Source organism: Colobus angolensis, unplaced genomic scaffold (assembly GCF_000951035.1).
Source record: "Colobus angolensis palliatus isolate OR3802 unplaced genomic scaffold, Cang.pa_1.0 Scaffold170, whole genome shotgun sequence".
NCBI classification, from domain to species: domain Eukaryota; kingdom Metazoa; phylum Chordata; class Mammalia; order Primates; family Cercopithecidae; genus Colobus; species Colobus angolensis.
Window position 1 is genome coordinate 1,634,224 of NW_012114822.1, and position 22,112 is coordinate 1,656,335.

The 22,112-nt window shown below is 55.0% G+C and overlaps 1 protein-coding gene across 1 annotated transcript in view; it reads right to left on the reverse strand.

Moving 5' to 3' along the window:
- CAMTA1 (calmodulin binding transcription activator 1) overlaps positions 1 to 22,112 on the reverse strand; it is a 938,433-nt gene that overhangs the window by 287,845 nt on the left and 628,476 nt on the right. The window contains exon 6 of the mRNA XM_011938305.1: positions 8,449 to 8,520. Within this exon, the coding sequence (XP_011793695.1) occupies positions 8,449 to 8,520 (72 nt within the window). The remainder of the gene's footprint in view (positions 1 to 8,448; positions 8,521 to 22,112) is intronic.

A 22,112-nucleotide genomic window follows, 5' to 3' on the forward strand; every position in this document is an offset into this window, starting at 1 on the left:
TCATTTTATTTTACCAAAAAGGAAATAAGGTTCAAAGAAGTTGATTCAGCTGGCCACAGTCACTTGGCTCATAAGGGTGGAGATGGACTCAAAACCTTTGGCTCTGGTGCTCCCACGTAGGTGGCCAGGAGGAAGGCTCTCCTGATGCCCCGAGGTCTCCCCTGTACTCAGTACCCACCCATCCACACAGCGGGAGCAGAGGGTGCCACCTCCCCAGAGGGCTCTGGCCGTACAGCAGACGTTGGCCACTGTAGTCTGTAAGGTGAAGGGTGAGCAGGGGTGCCTGCAAGGGGACCTCTGAGAAAGCCGACTGGATGTCCTCCTGTCGCCCAGTCCCCAGACGCGGGGAGGGGTGAAGGAAGGAATCAGGAAGAGGGAATCTTCTAGAAAATGCCCAGTGACTTTCCTCAGAGAGGATAATGGCTGTTTTGGGAGCCCTGCCGTATTTTTTGGAGGCTTCAGGTGGGTACAGCAGTGGCCTTGGCATCGTAAATTGCAATCAAGCAAAGATGTCTGAGCAGGAAATACCATCCACTCTGCCGTGCAGCCTTGGCAAGGGTCCTGAAATCTTAATGGAATTGAGCAATTTTTTGCATAGCACCGTAAATTCCCAGTGTCTACCTTATCTCCTCATCACGTTATTCAAGGGACATTAAATGGAGAAAGATGTGGAAGCTGCCAACTAGAATGAAGCCAGACCCAGGAGGCAGCTCAGGAACCCTCTGGCTGACACAACCTTTCATCCTCAGCTCTCTTTTCCAATACCCGCCCCTCCCCAGCTGCGGGAGGGCTTTGCTAGTCCAGATGAAGCTTTCGAGGCGGCTTCTAACACCGGGGCTGGGTTTCTATCCCTGCCCTGCAGCTTCTGGACTGAGTGAGTTTCTCAGTGTCACCATGGTCACTCCCGCCAGGGTTTCCTCCTACCTGGGGCACTGCTGGAGTCCAGGCCTCCCTCACATCCCCTTGCCCTTCTTCTAATTATCTAATGGCACAAGCGTCTGCTGGGGTCTTGTCTTTCCTGCAGGCTCTGTGAAGGGAGCTGGTACTGAGTCTTCGGCCAGCCTTCCCTCTGCATGGCGAGGGCTGCAGAGGCCCGACGTGAAGCACAGACCCAGCCTCCTTTCCACATATTGACAGTGACTAAATGCTGGCCTCACAGGCAGGCCAAGCACTTGCCCACAGCCTTCGATGACTATTGTTATTGCTCCTGATGACAGGATGAGGATGGTCCCTGCTGCCAGTGTCAGCTGGGGGAAGCTTGCACGGCCACGCAGAACCTGCATGCCCTGGTCTGGTGAGGCTCTTCCTGTCCTGCTCTCTTCTGAGCCCAGCAGAGAGACAGGAGGATTCCAGGCCTTCCCCATGCTCCCCTCCAGATCACCTGGCTGGTGCTGGTGCTGGGACACCTGTCCTGAGGGCCTCTTCCCAGACAGCCCTGTGCCGGGTGAGGTATGTGGAATTGGCTCATGGGAACTGGGATCCCTCAAGCGGTCTTGTTAGTCTCACTGGGCACTTAGCACTGTGACCCATGCTTGCCTCACGTCAGAGGGCATGGAAACTCCCCCTCCCCATTTCTTCCATCCTTCAACTTTGGACTCACCTCCTCCAGGAAGCCTCCCCTGACCACCCAGCCCATTCTGTGTCTCCTTCTCTGGATTCACCGTCTTGACCAGCTTTAGGGACCACCGACTAGGCTAGGGTCAGAAATGGCTTTGAAGCCACAGGGTCCTCCACCTGCAGTCCATGCAGGGATCCACCCCAAATGTCAGGGCTTGGCCACTCCTGTCTCTGCTGCCGAGTTCCAGCTACCCCTTGGAGTGGAGTGGGCTGGCTCAGTGTCCTCTGCCGAGGCCCACGTGCTCTGGAGCGTGCCTATGGTCAGCTCAGCTGTGGCAGCCAAGGGTGTGGAAGACAGACCCATCAGACTCCAGCCTCACAGGGACGCCCAGGGCCACGTCAGGGGAATCTCGGGGTTTACATCAGGGTCGGTCAACCTCTCTTTCGCCCTTCTTGGCATCGGGACTGGCCCCTGTGAAGCCAGCACATCCAGGCTCGGGAAGCTGCTCTTCCTTCTCATCTCTGTTCACTGCACATGTGTGCCCCTTGGGCCTGTGGCCGCTGTGGCCTGGGAGCTCCCCCAGGACAGGGACCATGTTGGTTTAAAGTGCCTGGACCAGGGCCCTGCCTACCCCGTGTCTTCTGGAGCCCCTTATTCTCGTCCTGACCCTCAGTTTCTTCTTCTGTGAAACACTGGGACGAACTCACCCCAGCCCTTTCCTTCCCGAACTCACCCCAGCCCTTTCCTTCCCAGGGTAGCTGTGAGAACCAAAAGCCAAGCCTTGAAGTTCCTGACCAAGCGCTCAATGGTCGTCACCCATGGCCAGGGCTGCGGTCTCCTGAGCCACGCACGGTGGTGAGCATGTGTAGGGGGACCTCAGCATCAGCCACGGCCCCATTCTTGGTGGCTGAGGGCAACACATGGTGCTTATGAGACCAAAGATACCAGGACTGGGCTGTGGGATGGTGCACAGACGGTCTGGCAGGCCTGGGGCACCTTCTCCTTCCTGCTGACCCCAGATGTGGAGGCCTGAACGCCTCAGGAAGCAACTTGCTTCCTTTCCTTGAAGCACATGGGTCCAAATGTCCTCTCTGGGGCAGAGTGTCAGCCTGACAACAATGCCTCCTGTTGCTCTAATCTCCCCCCAGCCAAGCCTCATTTGGTGGGAGCCGTGGGGCCCTGCCCCAGCGATGGGTGGCGGTGGAAGGCCCAGGTACGGAGCCAGTTCCATCAGGCTTTATTTTCCAGCCAATTCTATTTCACCCTGATGAAACATAAAAATGGTTACTGAGCAAAAAGCTTAGGTCTTTTTTATGAAGCTATAATATTCTCCATTTTAAGAAAGATTTTTTAAAAAGAAGAAAGAAAAAGAAAGAAAGAAACGATGTCCTCTTAAACTAGTTTGTGCATCCTAGAGATGGCCTGTTGGAGAAGAGCCCAGCTCACCCGAGTGGAGAGGTCCCCACCACCAGGAGGAGGCCACGGGCTAAGGGGCGAGCACGGCCATGCTCTTCCGGGTGTCCCACTTGGCCTGCAGTCCCTTCCATGACCGAGCTCACCACCAGGGCAATCCTTCCTGAGGGCTGCAGGACATGGTCCTGTGGGGAGGTGCGGAGGGGCTGCACTTTTGGGGAGACACTTGGGTTGCCAAAATGCTGTTCATTCTCCAAATAGACATCAAGTCTGTTGGGTGGCTGAGGGGACATTTATTGCAATGACAGCACCACCATGGTGTAGCCTTGGCTCCCTTCTCTGCCCGGGCTGCAGAAGATGGTGGTATGAAGGGTGGAGAGGTTGCCTGTACCAGTAGGACTCCTGCCTGGCTCATGCTTTGGGAGGGGCTGGCTGGGCCTAGCTCAAGCCCACTGGGAGAGAGAAAGTGGAGGTGGGATGTTAGGGATGGGGTGGGGATGTCACAGATGCTTTCTCCGGGATTCAGGATGTCAGCTTACAGGTCTACCTGGTGCTAGCAGCACCAAGCTGTCATCCGTGGGATGCATGCCCTGTGCCAAGAACTGGGTGACATTTTAAATGCACGGCATCAATGCAGACTTCACTCCCTCAACAGCCTCTGTAGTCCGTGCTGCTGCTGGCTCCATTTTATGGATGAGCAAACTGAGACTCAGAGAAATTAGATAGACTGCCCAGAGTCATCGCTGCCCTCCACTGCCTCCCGTGGGGGCACCACCGTCACCCCTGTTCATAGATGAGGCATTTGAGAATCAGAGAGATTGGCCACCTTGTCACAGAAGTGGCCAAAAAGTGGGACAGCTGCTGGGCCCTCAGCCTGGACGCTCTCTGCTTGATTGCCCCCTATTGACTGAGCAACTGTGGAGCTTCTCGGAGCCTGTTTCTTCCGAGGTGAAGTGCAGTGCGCGGTGGAGGCTCACTGCCAGCCAGGAGCCAACACCAGAGGTGGCCGGCGGCATGGTCACTGCTACTGGTGCTCAGGGAGGTCCAGGCAGAGCTGGAATCCAGCTCCTCAGACTCCAAATCCAGGGTCCCCCTGAGGAGCTCAACTCCTAGAACTCAGGCCCAAACATCTGCCTGTTCCAGTGATTTGGGAGCCCTGGCCTGCACTGCCACCCTGTCCTGTGGTCTCCTAAGGCCCCAGGGCTCCCCGTCTCCCTGAAATCATGCTCTTGGCCCCACAGGCTTGGTCTGTGCTGCCAGCGTGGGCCAGGAAGGACCCCCCGCTGCCTCCACCCAAGCAAGCTGGGCTTGGCAGCCAAACAGCCCCGGCCTGGCAATGGCAGCCGTGCGGGGACACACCCCCAGTTCACTGGAGCACGGAAAGCAGTCATTAAGCATTTTAGAGGACAAGGGCACAAAGAAAAACACTCATTAGAAGCAGAAATAGTTTCTAAATGAGCCATACAGAATCTGCAGGGAAGTCTGGCCTGGAATGGGGGCCTGGTCCCCTGACGGGGCAGGCAGAGAATGCAGAGAAGGATGGAAGGTGGAGGACCTGGAGAAAGGGGCACACGGGAGGTCAGGGGGCCCTGAACCTCTGCTGCCTACCCCTCGAAACCATCAGAAAATCCCAAACAGGAGGGACTGCTCTGTCTGGCTCACCCCTTCATGCCACCTCCACCTCATGAGGCTCAGGGCCCAGTGGCTGCAGTGATACCCACACCAGGCAGTAGGGGCAGAGGCCAAGGCATCAGGAGAACGGAGCACTGCCCGCTCCTCCCCTGCCTGCCGGGTGGCCTGGGCCTGGCCCTGCTCTCGCTGGGTCTCAGAGACCCTTCTAGAAAATGCACTGGGCGGGCTCAGGGAGCCCGAAGGCCCTGTCAGCTGTGACGCACAAAGCCCCCAGCAATGCTGAGGATGTGTGCCACCAGCAGAGGGGAAGAGGTGGCCTCCAGCTCATGGCTCTGGCCCTGCCCAGCTGGAGTGGACTGAGCTCTGGTCATCTGGTCCCTCCCCAGCTGTCCTGGTGACCTCACATGGTGCCCGCTGGTCATGCCAATGGTTTTAAGCATCTGTGGGCCAAACGGGCTTTAGTGCCCTGCCTGTGAGAGGCTTTCTGCCTGTCTCCTTGCTCATAGCCTAATAGAATATTTGTCAGCAATGAAGAGATGGGGAGGGAGGGAGAACAGGACAAACAGAAAGGCAGAAAGAGACAGAGAGCCTAAAAGACAGACAGACAGACACAGAGAGGTTAGCACCCTTTCCTGAAAGCCCAACTACTCAGAAGCTTACGTGCCACGTCAACTCGGGCCCTCCTCTGTAAGTCTTGGCACCAACCCTGAGCTCAGGCCCCGAGTCTGCGAGGCCTGCTCATTCCTGCTCCGGGGTGGACAGGTCACCACAGCAGAACATGGCTCTCCCAAATGCTGGCTCCTGCCCTGCGGTGGCTGTGGCTCTGTGCTGGGCACTCAGGGGAGACAGAAACACATGTGTCTCCCTCGGGGAGTTAACTAGTTGGAGAGGAAAACCCAGGCTGACGTAGGCAGACATGCCCACTAAGTGCGAAGTGGCCTTGGGTAACAACAGCTGGAGCGTCTCAGAGGGCAGGAGTGAGTTCACGGTGGGCTGGCAGGAGGCAGCCACTGAACTGAGGCTACAAAGGTGGGGCAGTGGTTGCTGTTCCTTGGAGAAAGTCTCCTTTTTCCAGAAGCACCTCTTCCTTCCCTTCCTCCCTCCCTCCTTCCTCCAATGCCCTTACCTTTCTAGAAGGCTCACCCCCTGCAGGGGACTGAGAGAGCATAGTCAGCCATCACTCCCTTTCCTAGTGCCTCCTGCATTCAGAGGACCAGGCTGGCTCGGGGCTGGCATCTGAGCAGCCTCCTTCCTCAGCTCCCACCATGGGCGCTGTCCTGACACCTTGGACCCCACCTAATCCTTTTTCTTGGTAATTGGTGTCAGAGACAAACTTGAGCCAATTTCCATCTGAGCCAGTATCTCATGGCTTCTTTCCTATTTAACATCAGAGAAATTAAGCCTGGCCACGCCGTCATTATCCTGGTGTTGTAATTAGCACCAGAACAAATTGCCCTGAGCGGCACCTGCTGCCGCATTGGCTCTGGGCTCCAAGCAGGACCTGCGTTGTGCTAATTGCTTTGGCCTTAGCTCCTTAACCTCCTGTTGCCCCGCACAGACCTGGGGGAGCTGGAGCCCCCACACCTGTGTTCACTCCCTCTTTGTGATCCGATGCTGGAGGACACAGAGGAGAGGGACCGGGAGGGATGGCTCCCCCGGGCTCAGGCAGAGAAGATGAAGAGGCCCCAGCTCGGCCATGAAGAAGCCTGGTCCTGCCATCCTGGCCTTTGGGGAGACTCCGGCTTCCCCGCCAGCTGGGAGGTAACGAACCAGACACACATGAATCAGTCCAGGTGTATCTCCAGCATACGGAGGCCGGGACACAGGAGCGCCAGTGAGGGAGGGCTGGGGCAGAGAGCAGGATCCCTCTCCTCGCTTGGCCCGAGGAGAGGAGCAGGAGCAGCTGAATCTAGGAGGAACCCGGAATGAGCAGAATGCAGCTTGGGAAGTCAACAGCTCAGACCTCGTGGCTGCCCAATGGTGTCTGATTCCAGGAAAGTAAATTTAGTGGAATTAAAAAGCCACAAGAGCATGATGGAAGGAGGGGAGGCAGGCGGAGGCGTGGGTGCAGGAGAAAAGGCCTGGAGGAGCGGGTGGCTGGGCTGCTGGCAGGATGCCAGCTTCCAGGTGCTGCCCCGACAGGAGGGCAATGGCTGAAGAGGTGTTCTGACCAGGGGGCATGAAACCGAAAAGGAAAAGGGCAGAAACCAGACCCATGGGGCTGGAGGCCCAGGAAGGAGTGAACAGGGCTGCAGGCTGCATTGGATAAATGGTGTTTCTTGGGAAGCCAGAGTTTGTCCCTGGGGACTCAGGGACGGGCTATGACTCTGACTCAACCGCCAGAACTCTGGCCTAGGGTGGAACCCCACTCTTCATCGGGTAGAGGAGAAAACCCTCTGCCAAGGGGTGGAACACCTTGGGATCAATTCCTAGTAACAAGACCCCGAAAGCCTCATCCCATGACCATGTGACAACTCCCTTTGTCAAGGACACAGGTCTGAGCAATTAGAAAAGCAGGTGCTAGCACATCAGCCTCCAAGGGAGGCAGAGCCAGGGAAACTGATGACAGGGTAAGGTATCGGGAAGCAGCCTTTGCAAATCAACACATCCCTGGATGGTCTCAGGCATCATTTGCTACTGAACTTGCTGAACCACAGACAGCTATTTCCGGGAACTGAGGGAGAACAGAAAGGGTTTGGAGGCTGGGGCTGGGCAGAGCCGACGGATAGAGAGCCTTGTCTAGGCTGAGCCCCGGCCTCCACATCGAGATGACTCTGGCCCTGTGGGTACCTTCCAGACCAGCTCTCCTGGGACCATCAGCCTCTCTGCACTCCATGGCATGTGTGACTCTTTTCTCCCTAAGCTTGTGTCATAGCGTTAAGGGTCTTGCTTCCCCAGCTGCCAGGCCCCTCCAACGACACCCCCGCCAGGTCAGAGAGATCCTTAAACCATCAAGGCCCAGGGGTTTGCTGTCTGGAACAACAGAAAGTACAACCATGGTGGGAAAGGCCTCAGGCAGCAACTCCTGGGTAGAGGCGACAGTAAGAACCTGGGGTGACAGAGGCAGGCCATGGGGAATGGGTGCTACCAAGAACAGCTGCAAATCAGAGGATACATTTTGAAAAGGACCTATGTCTAGTCCGACTGCATGGATCCCTCAGACCTTCCCGCCCACACGGCAGGCAAGACAGCTGGCAGACGACCCCCAGAGGGCAAGAAGCCAGGTGGGCCTCCCGCACCTACCCGCCCCTGGTTCAGCAACACTGTGCACAAACACCATGGACAGAGATCTGGGCACCAGGCCAGTCTCCCACAGGAATGGCCAGCATGCCCAGCCACGACCTGTTCCATCCCTGCCACGGCAGACATCACAAATTGATTACGGAGCTCCTTCCTCCTTTCCCCACAGCTATCCCAATCAATCCAACTGCACCTGGCAACCTCCGGGAGCCTGTTTTCCACACGTGCCTTGTAACTAACCCACGAGAGAAAATGAATTTACAGCTTTCAGCCAACAGGCAAGGGCAGGATACTCGACCTTCTTTCTTGTCCTCATCAAAAGAACACTGAGGCGCCTTGGCAGCTGGAAGCACCTAGGTTTATTTCCCATCGGTGGGTGAGAGCTACCCCTGCCACCAGGCCTTCTCCCCTTCCTGACACCTGACAACACCAGCCCAGCCACCGAGCTGGCCTCAGAGCCACAACAGCCAAAGTCTCCCTAGGCAAGCTCACCAGGGCTCTCAGCCCGAAACCGCGTCGCATGCGGAACCCCGCGCCCTCAGTGCCCTCCATAGACCCTTCCCGAGCACCGGTGACGGAAGAAGAATCCAGTCCCAGCCACCTACCTGAAGGAGCCAGTAGCACCTCCGGTGGAAGGTGGGGATGATGGAGGAATGGACATAGCAGCCGTACAAGCACTAGGGAGAGAGGAAAAACGAGAATTCAGTTGGAAAGAGGGAAGGAAGGAAGGAACGAAGACGGCGCAACAGAGAAGGTGCAAGAAGGGGCCACAGCTGCCCAGCAGCGGCCCAGGGAGACTGAGGGCACCTCTGTGTCTGGCTCCAGCTCTAAGACTAAGGCTCTGGGACAGCACCTACGAAGCCCTGTGGGGACATGCCAGCTGGCAGACTTGATGGGCAGCTGGGGCCTTACCCTCCGGGGGCCACAGAGGCATCGAGAACCCAGGACAGCCAAGGACCAGGGAAATGTACCTACATATGCATTTTCCTGTAATTTTAGGGGCTTGGATTTACTTGGAGTTCATTCCGAGAGCCTAGGTTAAGACCCTTTGGGGTACAGGGAAGGGCTGATGGTTGTAGGATTCATTGAAACATATATGCTGTAGATCTTTCCTGGCCAGGGTCCCCTGGCTGGTACGAGCCCAGCCAGGGGGAACAGGGTGGGGTGACACTTCCCAGGATGGACCTCTAGAGCTTGTGGGGCCTCTTGTGCATCCCTGCTTGTTCATTCTGCCTGTTTATTCATATATTTGTTAAGTAATCCTGCATCTTTTGCAGATGGATTTGGTTTTGGAAAACAGCCAGAGTCAGGTTGGAGAAGGTGGGTGGAAAGTCAAGGTCAGGAAGGGAAGACTGCGGGTCGGGATGGCTCTCGGGGGCCCGTCACCTTGAGCCAGGTGAGCAGAGTTGATGGGTGGGTGAGGTCATCGGGCCTGGCACGTTGGTGAGGAAGGCCGCCCTGCTCTGATTCTCTGGCGCTGCCTGTGTGTGCAGAGCTGGGCACTGGGGGCCAGGCTTGCTGGTTTTGCTGGTAAGGTGGAGAAAGGGGCCTAAGGAGAACCATTGATCAGGTCCCTCTTGCAATCCAGCTGGAGGGTCTGAGTGAGAGGGAGGGGCCCAGCCTTGAGCAGGTCATCAATTTGGAGAGGGAAGTCTCACGGCCCCCAGTGATGGGGGCCCCCAAAGCCAGGGGCCAAGTTTTCTTTTTGCGCCTCTGATTCCAGACTGGAATGATCTCCCTTCCATCAGTGTCAGAGTTCCCCTGGCTTCCCACTGCATCTGCTCCAGCAGGGGTGGGGCATAGAGGGGAGGAAGGTTCCTCAGAGCCACACAGGACATCCACTAGGTGGGGAAAGGCCTCCCCCACCTCTCCTTGCTCATTTTAATCTCACTGTTGTCCCCCACACCCTTGAACCAGCTCTCCAGAGAAATGCTACCAGTTCCGCATTTAAAGCTTTCATCAGCTATTATTTACACCCCCAAAAAGACCGAGTGCAATTTGGTTGAACTAGGAGTCCACTGGTGCCCTGCCTGTCTGATTGGCAGAGTTGAAAGAGAAATCATTTTGGACTATGGGATTCTGGCTGCAAGAAAATCAGATTTCAATATGTTAGAACTTTTACAGATCACTGTCAGCTGGGATTTAAGCCCTGTATAAACCAAACAAACAAAGCGGAAATTAATTTAAACGATTCCCTTGCAATTCTTCCCCATGAAATGTATTTATTATTAAGAAAGCAATATTCTTTCTTGACTTTTCTGGTTTTCAAGACACGGTGTTTTGTTTTCGTTGTTTTGGTTGTTTGATAACTCACTCCTTGCCAAAGGAGACACATGTCTGGACCTTTTCTGTAAGCGTTTGGTTACAATGAACAAGCAACACACCTGTGACATTCATCAGCTCCTTTCCTTTGGAATCTGCATGTTCTCACAGGCAGGTTCATTACTTTGACTCATGCGATGAGCCAAATGGAGGGAGATGTCAACGGCTGAGGGATGTTTCTCTCAATCCTTTGAAATAAGAGGTTTCCATCTGCTGTTTCCCCACTCTGTTCCCCGCTAGACTCTGCAATGACTCGCCCTCTTCACCTGTCTTGTTCTCTGTCCGTTACTTTCTCTTGGACTTGAAAAGATGGTGGTTGATTTTCACCATCACTTCCCTTTTGATTGCCTGCCCGTCTGCCTGGACTGGGCTTTAGCATCTCTGAACCCCGCACTCAGAGGTGAGCATTTCCCAAACACCAACTGTGTTTCCTCGGTGAACGTACAAAAGAAGAGGAAGGCCCAGGCCCGCTTTTCCCCGAAGCCTCCTGACACCTCTCTGCTGACAACCTGGTCTACCCACAACTGCCCCAGAACCATCCGACAAGCAAAATGAAGTTAAGATTAAAGAAACGCTGCTGTATCGACATCAAGGCTCATGCATTTGAATCAGAGGAACCCTCGGAGCCTCACTCCAGAACCCGGTTACTCAGATACTCCTCTCACCACTGTGGCAATCCCATGCCCCGGTCTCCTTGGATGAGAAGCGTGGTCCCCGGATGGCGGGAGGGATGGGAAGTGCGGCTGGAGGTGGATCCCTGATAGGCAAGGATCATGTCAAACGGTACCAGAGGAGCAAAGAAAAAACGCTACACAAAGAGCCCCAGGGACTCAGGAAGCCCGCAGGCAATGGGACCCCTTCCATGTTGCCTGGCTCAGCACACTGGGCCACCCCCATGGTTGGTTATTTGGTTAATTTTCCCATCTGCCTTCTCAGAAGGGGGGCTTCTGAGGGCACGTGGCCTCAGGCTTTTTGAATAAAGATATCCCAGTTCTTCCCACTGGCAGCTCCAGGACACAGGTCCCAGGAAAGGACTCCTGAGGCGGTCAATGTTTAAGTTTTGCCCGTGGCACCCTGAACGCTAAGGACTTCTAACACACACTAGAAAACAACTGTGAGAAATGGCTCTCATTTAGGGCTTAAAGGGTTAAGCTTCAGTTTCAAGGAGAGCTGACTTGTGTGGAGTGTGGTTTGCTGTCCAGCTGGGGAAAGCATCTCACAGCAATCCCCTCCTGGTGAACCGGGGTGAAGCCTTGCCGAGAGGTGGAGCCTGCCTGGGGTGGGAGATGTGACTTGGGCTCCGAGAATCCTTGTCCTGCCAGGCTGTACCATGGGTACAATTTAATCCTTTCTCTCAAGTGGCTGTGTGGGCAACGGAACCCTTAGGACGCTCCTTGGACCCCCCGTGCGTGTGCACCCTCATCAGTGACTGTCACCGGAAGGGGACATCACAGGAGGTTGCCAAATCTTTAAGGATGAGCAGGGTTTGCCGCGGGAAGCATAGCGTCAGGAAAAGCAGCCGGTGAAGGACAGGAGATTCCCCCTCCCCTTCCCTTCATCCCTTGGCCCAAACCACCCACGGTGCAGCCCTGACCCCAGGCTCTTGCTGCCACCACCACCCTCACTTTGCAGTCTTTTCACCAGATTCCAGGCCATATGATAAGGTCATTACCAAGTCAACTGGGGATTAATTGCACAATATTCCATGAGGCCATTCCATGGCGAATCCATTCCCTTTACCCGCTAATCAGAAAGGTAATCAAGTTTGTCTGTAGTGATTTGTGTTGTACAAATTCCTGGTGCTTTTTGATCAGGCTCTTGGGGTCCCCTGGGGTTTCCCCAGTTGAGCTTTTCATTGGGGGGAGTCACATTCCGGGGCTCATGGATAAATCTGCGTAAGTGTGAGGTGCACACGCGTGTGGGAATGTGAGGGAGTGCGTGCCACGGATTCCCTTGTTTTTGTGTATACACAAAAAGGGAGAGGAAGGAAGCAACTAGGTATTTATAGGAAACCTGGGAGGACGTCAGCCTTCAGATGAAAGCAACCTTTGAATCAGTTATATTGGGGAATTAAGGCCTGGCAGCTTCCCCTTAACGTGTCAGTTGAGCAAGGAAAAACTTTTTCGTAAATATTCAAAATTGCTTTTATGACACTATAGGGCTTGCTTTTTTTTTTTTTAAAATAAAAAAGTAAAGATGAAATTACAGGGGGAACCAACAGCAAACAAGAGCTCCCTTCAGCTCAAAGTAAATGCCTCAAAAAAGAAAAGTGGCGTTTATGAAGGGAGTACGGCTGCAGAGCTCCCTCAAACGCGGTGAGGGTCCCGCACCAAAGGGAGTTCTGAAGGCTGGACAGCGATGGCTTAGTGGCCCAAGAAGGAAGCACCTCTCTTATAGATTGGGATGTGATGGGCACCTCCCTTCCCGGACAGCTCTCTACGGCCTCATCTGATGCAGCACATTCCCGCCCGACCCTCCCAACCCCCACCACCATCTGTTTCTCTCTTCCTATCTCTGTCTCTGTGTCTCTCTCCTTGCCTCTCTCTGTCTCTGTCCCTTTGTCTCTGTCTCTTTTTCTGTCTCTGTCTTTCTCTATCTCTGTATCTGTCTCATCCTCTTTCTCTCTCTGTCTCTCGCTCTCTTTCTCAGTCTCTTTCTGTCTCTCTCTCTCCATCTCTGCAGCTGTCTCATCCTCTCTCTCCCATTTCCCCCATCTCTGTCTCTCCCCGTCTGTCTTTCTTTCTCTCTCTGTTTCTGTATCTGTCTGTCTCTCCTGCTATCTCTCTCCATCTTTCTCTGTCTCTCTGCCTCCCCCTGTCTCTGTTTCCCTTGCCTGTTCCTGTCTCTATGTCTGACACACACACACCCTCCATCTCTTTCCTTCCACCTCATGCCCAGACTGGGGGAAGCTGCAGAGGACTCAGCCACCTACCCAAGGCGCCCTGAGCAGAGCATGCTCAGGGCATAGAGTCCCGGGAAGCTGATAGGGCCTGAAGGTCACAGCAGGCCACAGGGCAGCCCTCCTCATGTCCCTGCTCACGTGAACTCCCTGGCCCCAGGAGGCCTTACATGCCCACCTACAGGCTCTGCCGCACGCGGTGCCACTCACCAGGACAGCCACCCCCTGCGCTGCCTCTGCAGACCCCACTCAGCCCGAGTCCAGCTCAGGACCCCTCTGGGAGCCCCTGACCCAGTGGCCTAGCAGCAGACCCTGGGAACACCCACCAGAGCGAGGCAGTGGGCATACGGGCGGAGGGAGGATGTGGACTCTGCCTTGGGTCATTTCACTTTTCACCTGGGCAGCCTCGCCTCACCCATCCTGGGGGCTGGGGGACTTCCTGCTAAGAGCCAGATAGCAGATGCGTCCGACTTTGAGAGCTGGGTGGCCTCGGGGGTTACTGGGTCCGTGCCAGGGCAGGGGAGGAGCGGCAGGCGGAATGGGGTGGGGATGCCTCCCAAACAAACTACCACGGACACTGAAATCTAAATGTAGATGACTTTCAAGCGTCATGAGTATTCTTCTTTTGGCTATTTTTCAACAATTTAAAAACATGTGAAAACTATTCTTACCTCACAGCTGTTCAAAAATAGGTAGTTAGGCCGGATGTGGTGGCTCACGCCTGTCATCCCAGTACTTTGGGAGGCCAATCACTGAGGTCAGGAGTTTGAGACCAGCCTGACCAACATGATGCAACCTCATCTTTACTAAAAATACAAAAATTAGCCGGCACGGTGGTGTGCGCCCATAGTCTCAGCTACTCGGGAGGCTGAGGCAGGAGAGTTGCTTGAACCCAGGAGGCAGAGGTTGTGGTGAGCCGAGATCACACCATTGCACTCCAGCCTGGGCAACAAGAGTGAAACTCTGTCTCAAAAATTAAAATAAAATAAAATTAAATTAAATTAAAATAAAATAAATAAAAATAGGTAGTGGGCCGGATTTGGCCTATGGAGCATTGCTTGCTGACCTCTGACCTGTCAGGTTGGGACAAGTGTGGATTAGATTGTCCTTTAAAAAATTCCCAGTTTTAAATCACTGCTAGTGACGTTCGCATAGCAGGTGCTCAATATATGTGATTTCCTGTGCGCCCTTCAGCAGGGCAGGGAAGGGGAGCGTGGCCCACGGGTATGGGAGATCATGGACTGCATATGTTACAGACACAAGGTAAGCTGGAAAACGTCTTTCCAATTGCACTTCATTTGGGATGTTTGTTTTCTGGTCCTGAGTATGAGCATGCCTGGCCCTTTTCCCATGGAGGAGCAAAATGACCCTAGAACTTCTAGTTGGCCTGCCATGAAGACCTTTTCTGGGGAAGCCCCCTTTTTGCTGTTTTCTTGGGTCCACCTCCCACAAGGAGGCAGGGAAGCCCCAGAAGCCAGGGGCTTGCTGTCGACCTCCCATTCTGGGAAAGCGTGAGGCCAGCATCTAATTTCACGGATTGCTCAACAGGTGTCTTTAAAGCTGGGCTATCTTACTTGGCAGCCACTAGTCGCTGCGGCTGTTCGAATTCAAATTGAAATGACGTAAAATTAAATCGAATCAAAGCCTCGGTTCCTCAGTTGCAGAAGCCGTATTTCAAGCACTCAACAGCCACATGTGGCCGAGGGCTACCACACTGGACAGCACAGAACATTCCACGATGGCAGAAAGTTCTACTGATGCTCCCACGCTAGAGAACACGGGTTAGGATCCAGTTCAGAGATGTTTGGCAGAGATACTTGGAGCTTGGGACCCCAGGGGCCATGATCTGGGGGAGTCAGGGCTTCAAGGGACGAGGACTTGGGAAATCAGCATGCTTGAAGGTTGGCACCTGCTGTTCTATCTGGGCAGGCCTGAATCAGCCAGTGAAGATTCCCCAGAGCCTTCTGTGCCTGTGATGGAAAAGCTCGTTCCTCAGCTCCCCTCCTCTCTCTTCCCTGAAACCTTCTCTAATGCAAGGATAATACCCGCGGGGGCCGCAGACAAGGGTGTTTAGGAGCAAATCTCCATCTATAATCCTCTTTTATGACGGTCTCTCTGCTACCTCCTCTGCAAACAGCCCTGCCCCAGTCCTAGCAGCCAGGCCACCGGGAGGGGTCAGAGAGCACCGTCAGGCTGGCTGTGGTGGCCTCCACACCCCCACAGCCCCTGTGGCTGGCCCCGGAGGCTCCACTGGGCCCATCTCTCTGCCGCTGGGGAAGTGGCTGTCTACACAAAGGCAATCAGAGCGAACATAGATTTTTTTGGTGCTTGGTTTATCTCTCTTGCTTGTATCTGATGCACCCATGACAAAGATGAATAGTTTTTAAAATGTGTCTGGGGTATAAAGCTGATGGAAGAAAAACAGTTCATGAAGGGAAGGGAAAATCCACCTAGAAGATGAGGGTTTAATGCTATCCTCAAGCAATGAGGGCACAGGAGCAGGTGAGAGGCAGAACCGGGACCTGGGGGGAGAGGGAGGGCAGTCACAGCCTCCAGAGGGGGCATCCTGGGCCGGCCGGGCCGTAGCTCAGGCATCCAAGGAATGTGTGGGACCAGATCCCGCGTGAGTAACTTTTCACTGCTGTCTGCTCTGTGCCTGCCTTGAGCTCTTGTCCTGCAGCCTCCCCCAGTCTCGTGGAGGAGGGAGATAGAGAGCATGTACATGCCAGGCAAACACACAAGACCAAATCAAACAGCCCTGTTGCTAAGCGCAGAGTACCGAGGGGGCAGGAGCAGCCGGGAGGATGAAGTGTCCCCTTTTCATTCCGACGGTCAGCAAAGTCACCTAAGAGGAAGTGACATTTGTGCTGAGCCAAAAAGGGTGAGAGGGAATTGGCCAGGTGGACAACAGGTGGAAAAGGCCCAGCCAGGTGGACAAAAGGGATGCAAAGCAGGGGGGCTGTCACAGGCGAGGATGGCGGGTCCCTCCCCGGCTCTCTCATCTGCGTTCTGCATGCAGGGTGAAGCTGCAGGGGCCGAGTGCGTGACTCCACACACAGTTCTGCAGAATCTCCCCCAGGGGACCCACCGTGAGCGGCTGGCAGATGGCCTTGCCTTTGAAGCAAAAGCCCTGTGATTTTATGGCGCTGCCCTTCTCCACTGGTTCAGACTCTGTGCATTGAAGCAGATTTCCAGGAAGGACTCAGGGTTGCTCTGAGAACTGACGGCTCAAGTGCAGACTCAGGCTAGAACCTTGGCTCTGACCCACCCACCATCTCATGTCTCCATTTCTCCTCTCTGAATGCCTTCCCTGTGCTGTTTCTCTCCCACTACAGTTGGACTGACTTCATGTGACTGTGACCCAAGAGGCAGGAAAGTCTCTCTTCCAGATTTGGGGTGACAACACCAGGGACTTCGACCTACCTAGACTGCAAGCCCTGGACTGTCAGTGGGGTAGGGTGAACCTGAGCAGGGGCCTGCAGCCTGGAGGGCAGATCTGGGAGCAGAAGCAGGGCCTGAGTGTGCTATGCTGATGTCCAACGGCAGGGCTGTGGGGCTCACAGAACGGGGTAAAAATGTGGTTCCTTTCCTGTCAAAGCCTAGATGTCAGGAAGAAGTTGGTGCTCCCCAAAGAGCAGGTGGGAGTGAAAACCTTCCAGCACTTTCCAGAGCTCCCCAACAAGCAGAAGGTACGGCGAGGCACAGGAAGAGGACCCAGCAGCCCTGCTGCTCCCCAGGGCACCCTGAATGCAGATGTAGATCCTGGGAGGCCTTGGCAAGATCCTGCATGGGGCAAGGAGAGGATGGCATGGATTCCTCTTGCCCTAGTTCTCTAGTTGCACAACTGTCTTGCACAGAGGCATCTGTGGGGAAGACCAGAGCCTAGATAGGCTCAGCAGTTTGTCCAAGGTCACACGGCTAGGAATAGGCAGGATTCAAACAAGCGTCATCTGACCCCAAAGACCTTGCTCCTTCCTCCCCAGCACACCACCCCCTGGTCCTTGCTCAGACACCCATGCCATTGGCTGATAGTCAGGTCCTCTTTGGGACCCACCTTCGTCAAAGACAATGAGATGAAGTCCCGGAGCTGCTCCCAAGACTGTCCTCACTGAAGGATTTGGTTTGTATTAATCTCAGATTAGACCAAATGATTCAATTCACATATTGCCTGCAAAAGCACGGCGCCTCAGAACTTGTTAAATAGTGAATTGCTTTAAAACGAGTTTGAGCTAAATGGATTGCAGTCTGATTCAGCCTCCAGGTTTGGGTCACAGCAGAGATTTGGAGTATTAGATCATCATTGACCAGGGCTCTAGCCCAGCCTCTTTCCTAAGACAGTCGGCAATGGTGTCTCCCAAAGCAGCTTGTGGACCTCCCACACCAGAGGACTGAGGCCAGACAGCAACAGCGCCGGCCTGGATCCCCAAACCCTGATGCCTTCAGGTTACGAAGGCAGGTGCCGGCCACAGTTCAGGCCCAGGCTCCCCCAGTGGGACCAGAGGCTCCCCTGAAAACAGCCCCTTAACACTACTTTCTTGGGGGACTCCTCTGGGCGGGGGTGGGAAGGCTCCCCGAAATTCATTCTCCCGGGCTCCCTGGGAGAGTGGCCGCCCCTTGGCTTGGCATTCTGGCTGGTTCTGTCCTTCCATAATGTTAAGTCGCTCTTTCTGCCATAGTGGACCCAGGAGGATGAGGAAGGGTAGCCCTTCCAGGGACGTCACCACCCTCCTGGAAGGAAGAGTAGTATGAATCCCTCTCTGCAGATGTGGGAACTGCGGCTCAGAGGCGTCAATTCCTTCCTTGGCAGAGGTCACGGGGGCACGACAAAGCTAGAATCGGAACTCCAGTCCCCTGGTCAACAAAGCCTAAAGGAGTTCAACCCCATCTCCCTTGTCAGAAGCCCTGGTGCACACCCTGGAGGGACACAGGGGACCAGGTGGCCCAGTCTGGCCATGAAGTTTGGCTCCTTCGAGATGGAGGCGATTGAAGAGCAGATAGAAACCGGGAAGGGCAGCAAACCTCAAAAAGCTGGTGACCCGCCACCCCCCAGTCCCCACCCTCAGGAAGCTGGAGAGGGAAACAGCCAGGAGAACCAGGCAGTGCCAGGTAGGTGCAGGACACGTGGGCACCCCATCCCATCATGAAGGTAGAAAGTGCCTGCGGGCCTCTGGCCCTGGGGGGCAGGACAGACACCCCTGGGCATCTGGGTCAGCCGGAGCCCGAGGAAAGGGGCTCCTTGGGCAGTCAGAGAGGAACAAGAAGACCAGCCAGGTGGGAACCCTGCAGACCCCAGAGCTCTGCTCAGGAGGAAGGACAGGGAGGACAGGTGTGCCATCGAATGAGGAACAGGAAGGAGGGCCTCTTGGTCTGGACAAGAAGTAGTGAGAAACTCTGCAGGAGGGTCATGGAGAGAGGGACACTGGGTCCTCAAGCTGGAGGCTCCCCCAACCTTTCTGAGGAATGTTCTAGATTGCTTTTGCAGCATAGGCCCTTTTGCGAGCTGGAAGGCAAAATGGGAGCAGAGGTAAGAGTGGTGGAGAACTGCACGTGCTCCAGAAAGGAACCAGGGAGGTGTGCAGCCTGTCCCAGGGACACTGAAGGGCACGGGACCCAACCTAGTAATCCCCTAGGAGGCTGGCATCTGTGCCTCTGCCCCCACCAGCCTCCCCTCACCTGAGCTCCCTCCTGCTAGGACCCCCAAGTATCTGCAGGAGAAACATCTAAATAAAGCGGCTGCCGGCCTAACAACGACATGAGTGAGGAGGGCAATAAAAATTAAATGAATTTTTAGATAAAAAGTCATAAAAATCACATTTAAAGATATAAATAAAATCTCTGGAGCTTCAGCTTTATTGTTTTTGGGGGTTCCAAGATTAATAAATTAGTGGGCATAAAATGGAATAATAGCTAAAAATTGATAATAAGGTAAATTTAGATCTAGAGAAGGAGTCTATCCGAGTTATGAATCTCAAGTCAGAGAAGGCCAGGGGTGGGTGAGGGGCACGGTGGTGCAGGGGGTGGGTGAGGGGCACGCCGGCACAGGGAGTGGGTGAAGGGAGATGGAAGGGAGGGAGGAAGAATGGGAGGGAGGAAGAATGGGAGAGCGGCACTGAACTCTGCTGGGCCTTGCTCCACGCTCCATATGGGCTGTCCCCATCAGCTCTAGCACCTGCTGCTTAAGGTCAAGTCCAGGAACCTGGCCACTCTCACCTGCCTGTTTTCCCATCCTCTGAGGACTTTCGGCCAGGCCCACATGGGCCCCTGCTGTGTCCCAGCACCTGCCAAACCGCTTTGGGGAAGGCAGCCTGGCTCCTCACCCTGCACAGGCCCAGCCAAGCGGGAGCTGGAGACCTGCACCTTTCATGTCTCAGAAATCTGTCCTGATACCTGGTTCCCCATGGACCCCAGCAAAGAACAGGCTTTCTCTGAGCTGGGTGTGCCAGGCCGCTGGGCTCTGCAGTCCTGCCACCAGCAGGAGCTCTGCTCAGTGTACATGTATATTCTCGCTCAGTTATCTCCCACCCACGGGCTCTTGTTCTTTTAGTCTATTTCAATATATCAGTGCTGTTGCTATCTCAAATACTTCCTAAAAGTACTGGACATAAATAATATATAAATAAAGTGAAATTCCCTCTCTTTCATCAAAGTGTACCGCTGAGACCTATTTCTTGGAGCCCTGCCAAGTGGTTAGAGCTGGTCTCCAGAGTGGCCTGCCTTCCTCCTTCCCACTCCCTATCCTTCTTTCCTCCCATTCTTCCTTCCTCCCATTCTTCCTTCCTCCTTCTCTCCCTCCCTTCTTCCCTCCCTGCCTCCCTCCCATTCTTCCTCCCTCCCTTCCATCTCCCTCCCTCCCCCACTCCCTCCCTCCATCCCATTCTTCCTCCCTCCCTTCCATCTCCCTCCCACCCTCCCTTCCTTCCTTCCTCTGTTATAGGCACCCCCTCACCCTTCAACAGGTCTGCCTGCGTTAAGCACAAGGAATCTCTGGTGAATGCCTGCAAGTAGCTCTGGGTCTGACGTGTTCCTTGTCAACAGCCTGTTAGGCCAGCAGTGGTATTGTGCATTTCAGCCTCAGGGATGACCAACAGTGGGACCCTGAGCCTTGGTAAGGAGGCCCAGGCTGCACCCTCTGGCGCTGGGAGCTTCGGCTACACAGCCCCAGGTGGCCGGCCTTTCTCCCTACTCATCTGCCATTCCCAGAGGACAGCAGATGCAGATGCCAGGCGCCCCCTCCCCAAGGCCATTCTGGACGGCATGGAGGGCCAAGTGCTGCCCAGAAATCAGTCGCTCTCTTCGCCTGTGGGCAGGCGCCTGCGGGGCTGGCACTGCTGGAATTCCTGGCTGTGATTACTACTCAGCTCCAGAGCCTGCTGGAATCCAGCTCCCCAGCGCCACCCGCTCTAGGCACCCGTGACGCCACGCCGGTACCTACAGCACACTCCAACATGCGCGGCTGCACGCGGCCAGGGAGTCTGGGCCGGGATTCTTGCCTAAAACAGACAACGGGGTTTTGTTTATGAAGCAGGTGGAGGGAAATGCCGGGCCAGTCTGTGGTTATGTTAATGCAAGGCTGAGCTGTCTGCCAGGACATTAAGTGGAGTCGGATTCCTGAAACCAGCTTTCATCAGCAGATTTTTAAGGTTAGAATTACTCTCTCCTCTCCAAGGCTTGCCAAGGTTAATTCGGACCTGAGCATGCAGAATTAATGGGCTGGGCAGAGGGAATCCGCCTTTTCCCGATTTTTTCTCAAGTTCACGAAAACATCTCTGCAAAAGAGAGCAGACAGCAGGGCGGCATCAGGCCCTCCACCTGGGAGCCAGCGTCGGAAATACACGCAGAAACACGCGGAGCCGCAGCTCCTGCACTAGGGAGGCAGGAGGGATGGGCAGCATGTCTTGTCCTGGAACGGACTAAGCAGGGTCTGCACAGCAGCGCCCCTTCCCCTGAAAACAAATGTGCCTCAAACACCAGCAGACGTGCTGCCCCAGCCAGGCCGGCCCTGGATGTCTCCAGGGCCCTGATCCAGGGCCCTGAGTGCATCAGAACCTCCGAGGCTCTGACACGGAGCAGGGGATGAACCCCAGCGGAATCACTCAGTCTCACTCAGCCCCAACTTCCTCATCTGTAGAATGAAAATAGTAATAATGGTGAGTCTTAAATAATAACTGCTACGAAAATAAGTCTGCTGTTGAGCAGAAAGAAGGGCTACACTGTGAGGGCTCTGGGATCTCGGGCAGAGGAGAAGCCAACCTTCCTTTAACACAGGGACTGAAGAACTTTGCCCCTTGAAGGAAGAGGCAACGTCTCCAGGGAGCTCTGCACCCTCAGACCCAGGATGACTGAGGCCTCGCACCCAGCACTGCTGTCCAGGCCTCAGACCCTCACGAGGAGAGAGCTGAGTGGGACGAAGCGGGGTAGAGGCCCCTCCCTACCCTCCCCGATCAGGCAGAGAAACTCACTCGGTCCTCCCGGGTGGAGGTCGGGGTGCCCGGCCTTGGGCCTGGGGTGCCTGGTGGAGGTTTGGCCACTACGCCAGACCTGGGTTTGAAACTCACCTGCACATGTTAGCAGCACTGATGACTGTGGCCCAGTGGCCGGGACTCTGAATCACAGTGTCCTCACTAGTAGGGAGGGGAAGAAGGATGACCTGATCTTGCAGGTTTGTTGGATTAAATGACAATACATTTGCAGTGACTGGCACATAGAAGGTCTTCAATAAATACAAGCCTCCTCAGTTTCCCCAGATACAGGGTACTTTGTCCCCTACCTGCCCATCTCTTGATTACAGCAGGATCCTCCTAACAGCTCTCAATGGCTCAGGCGGCCACCTGGTGGGGGACTCCCGCCCAGAAAGCGTGAGGCGAGGCCGCCTCTGCCATTTCCTCTTTCAGCTTCCTGAAGGAGTCAGGGCTGTTTTCAAATAAACAGCGGCTTCCCAGGACTCAAGAGCCCTGCCCAAGTGCAAACAGAAAGCGGGACAGAGTCAGAGCTCCCCTCGGGGACATAAGCTCTGGGATCCCCTCCCTACTGGATGAGCACAGGGACCTC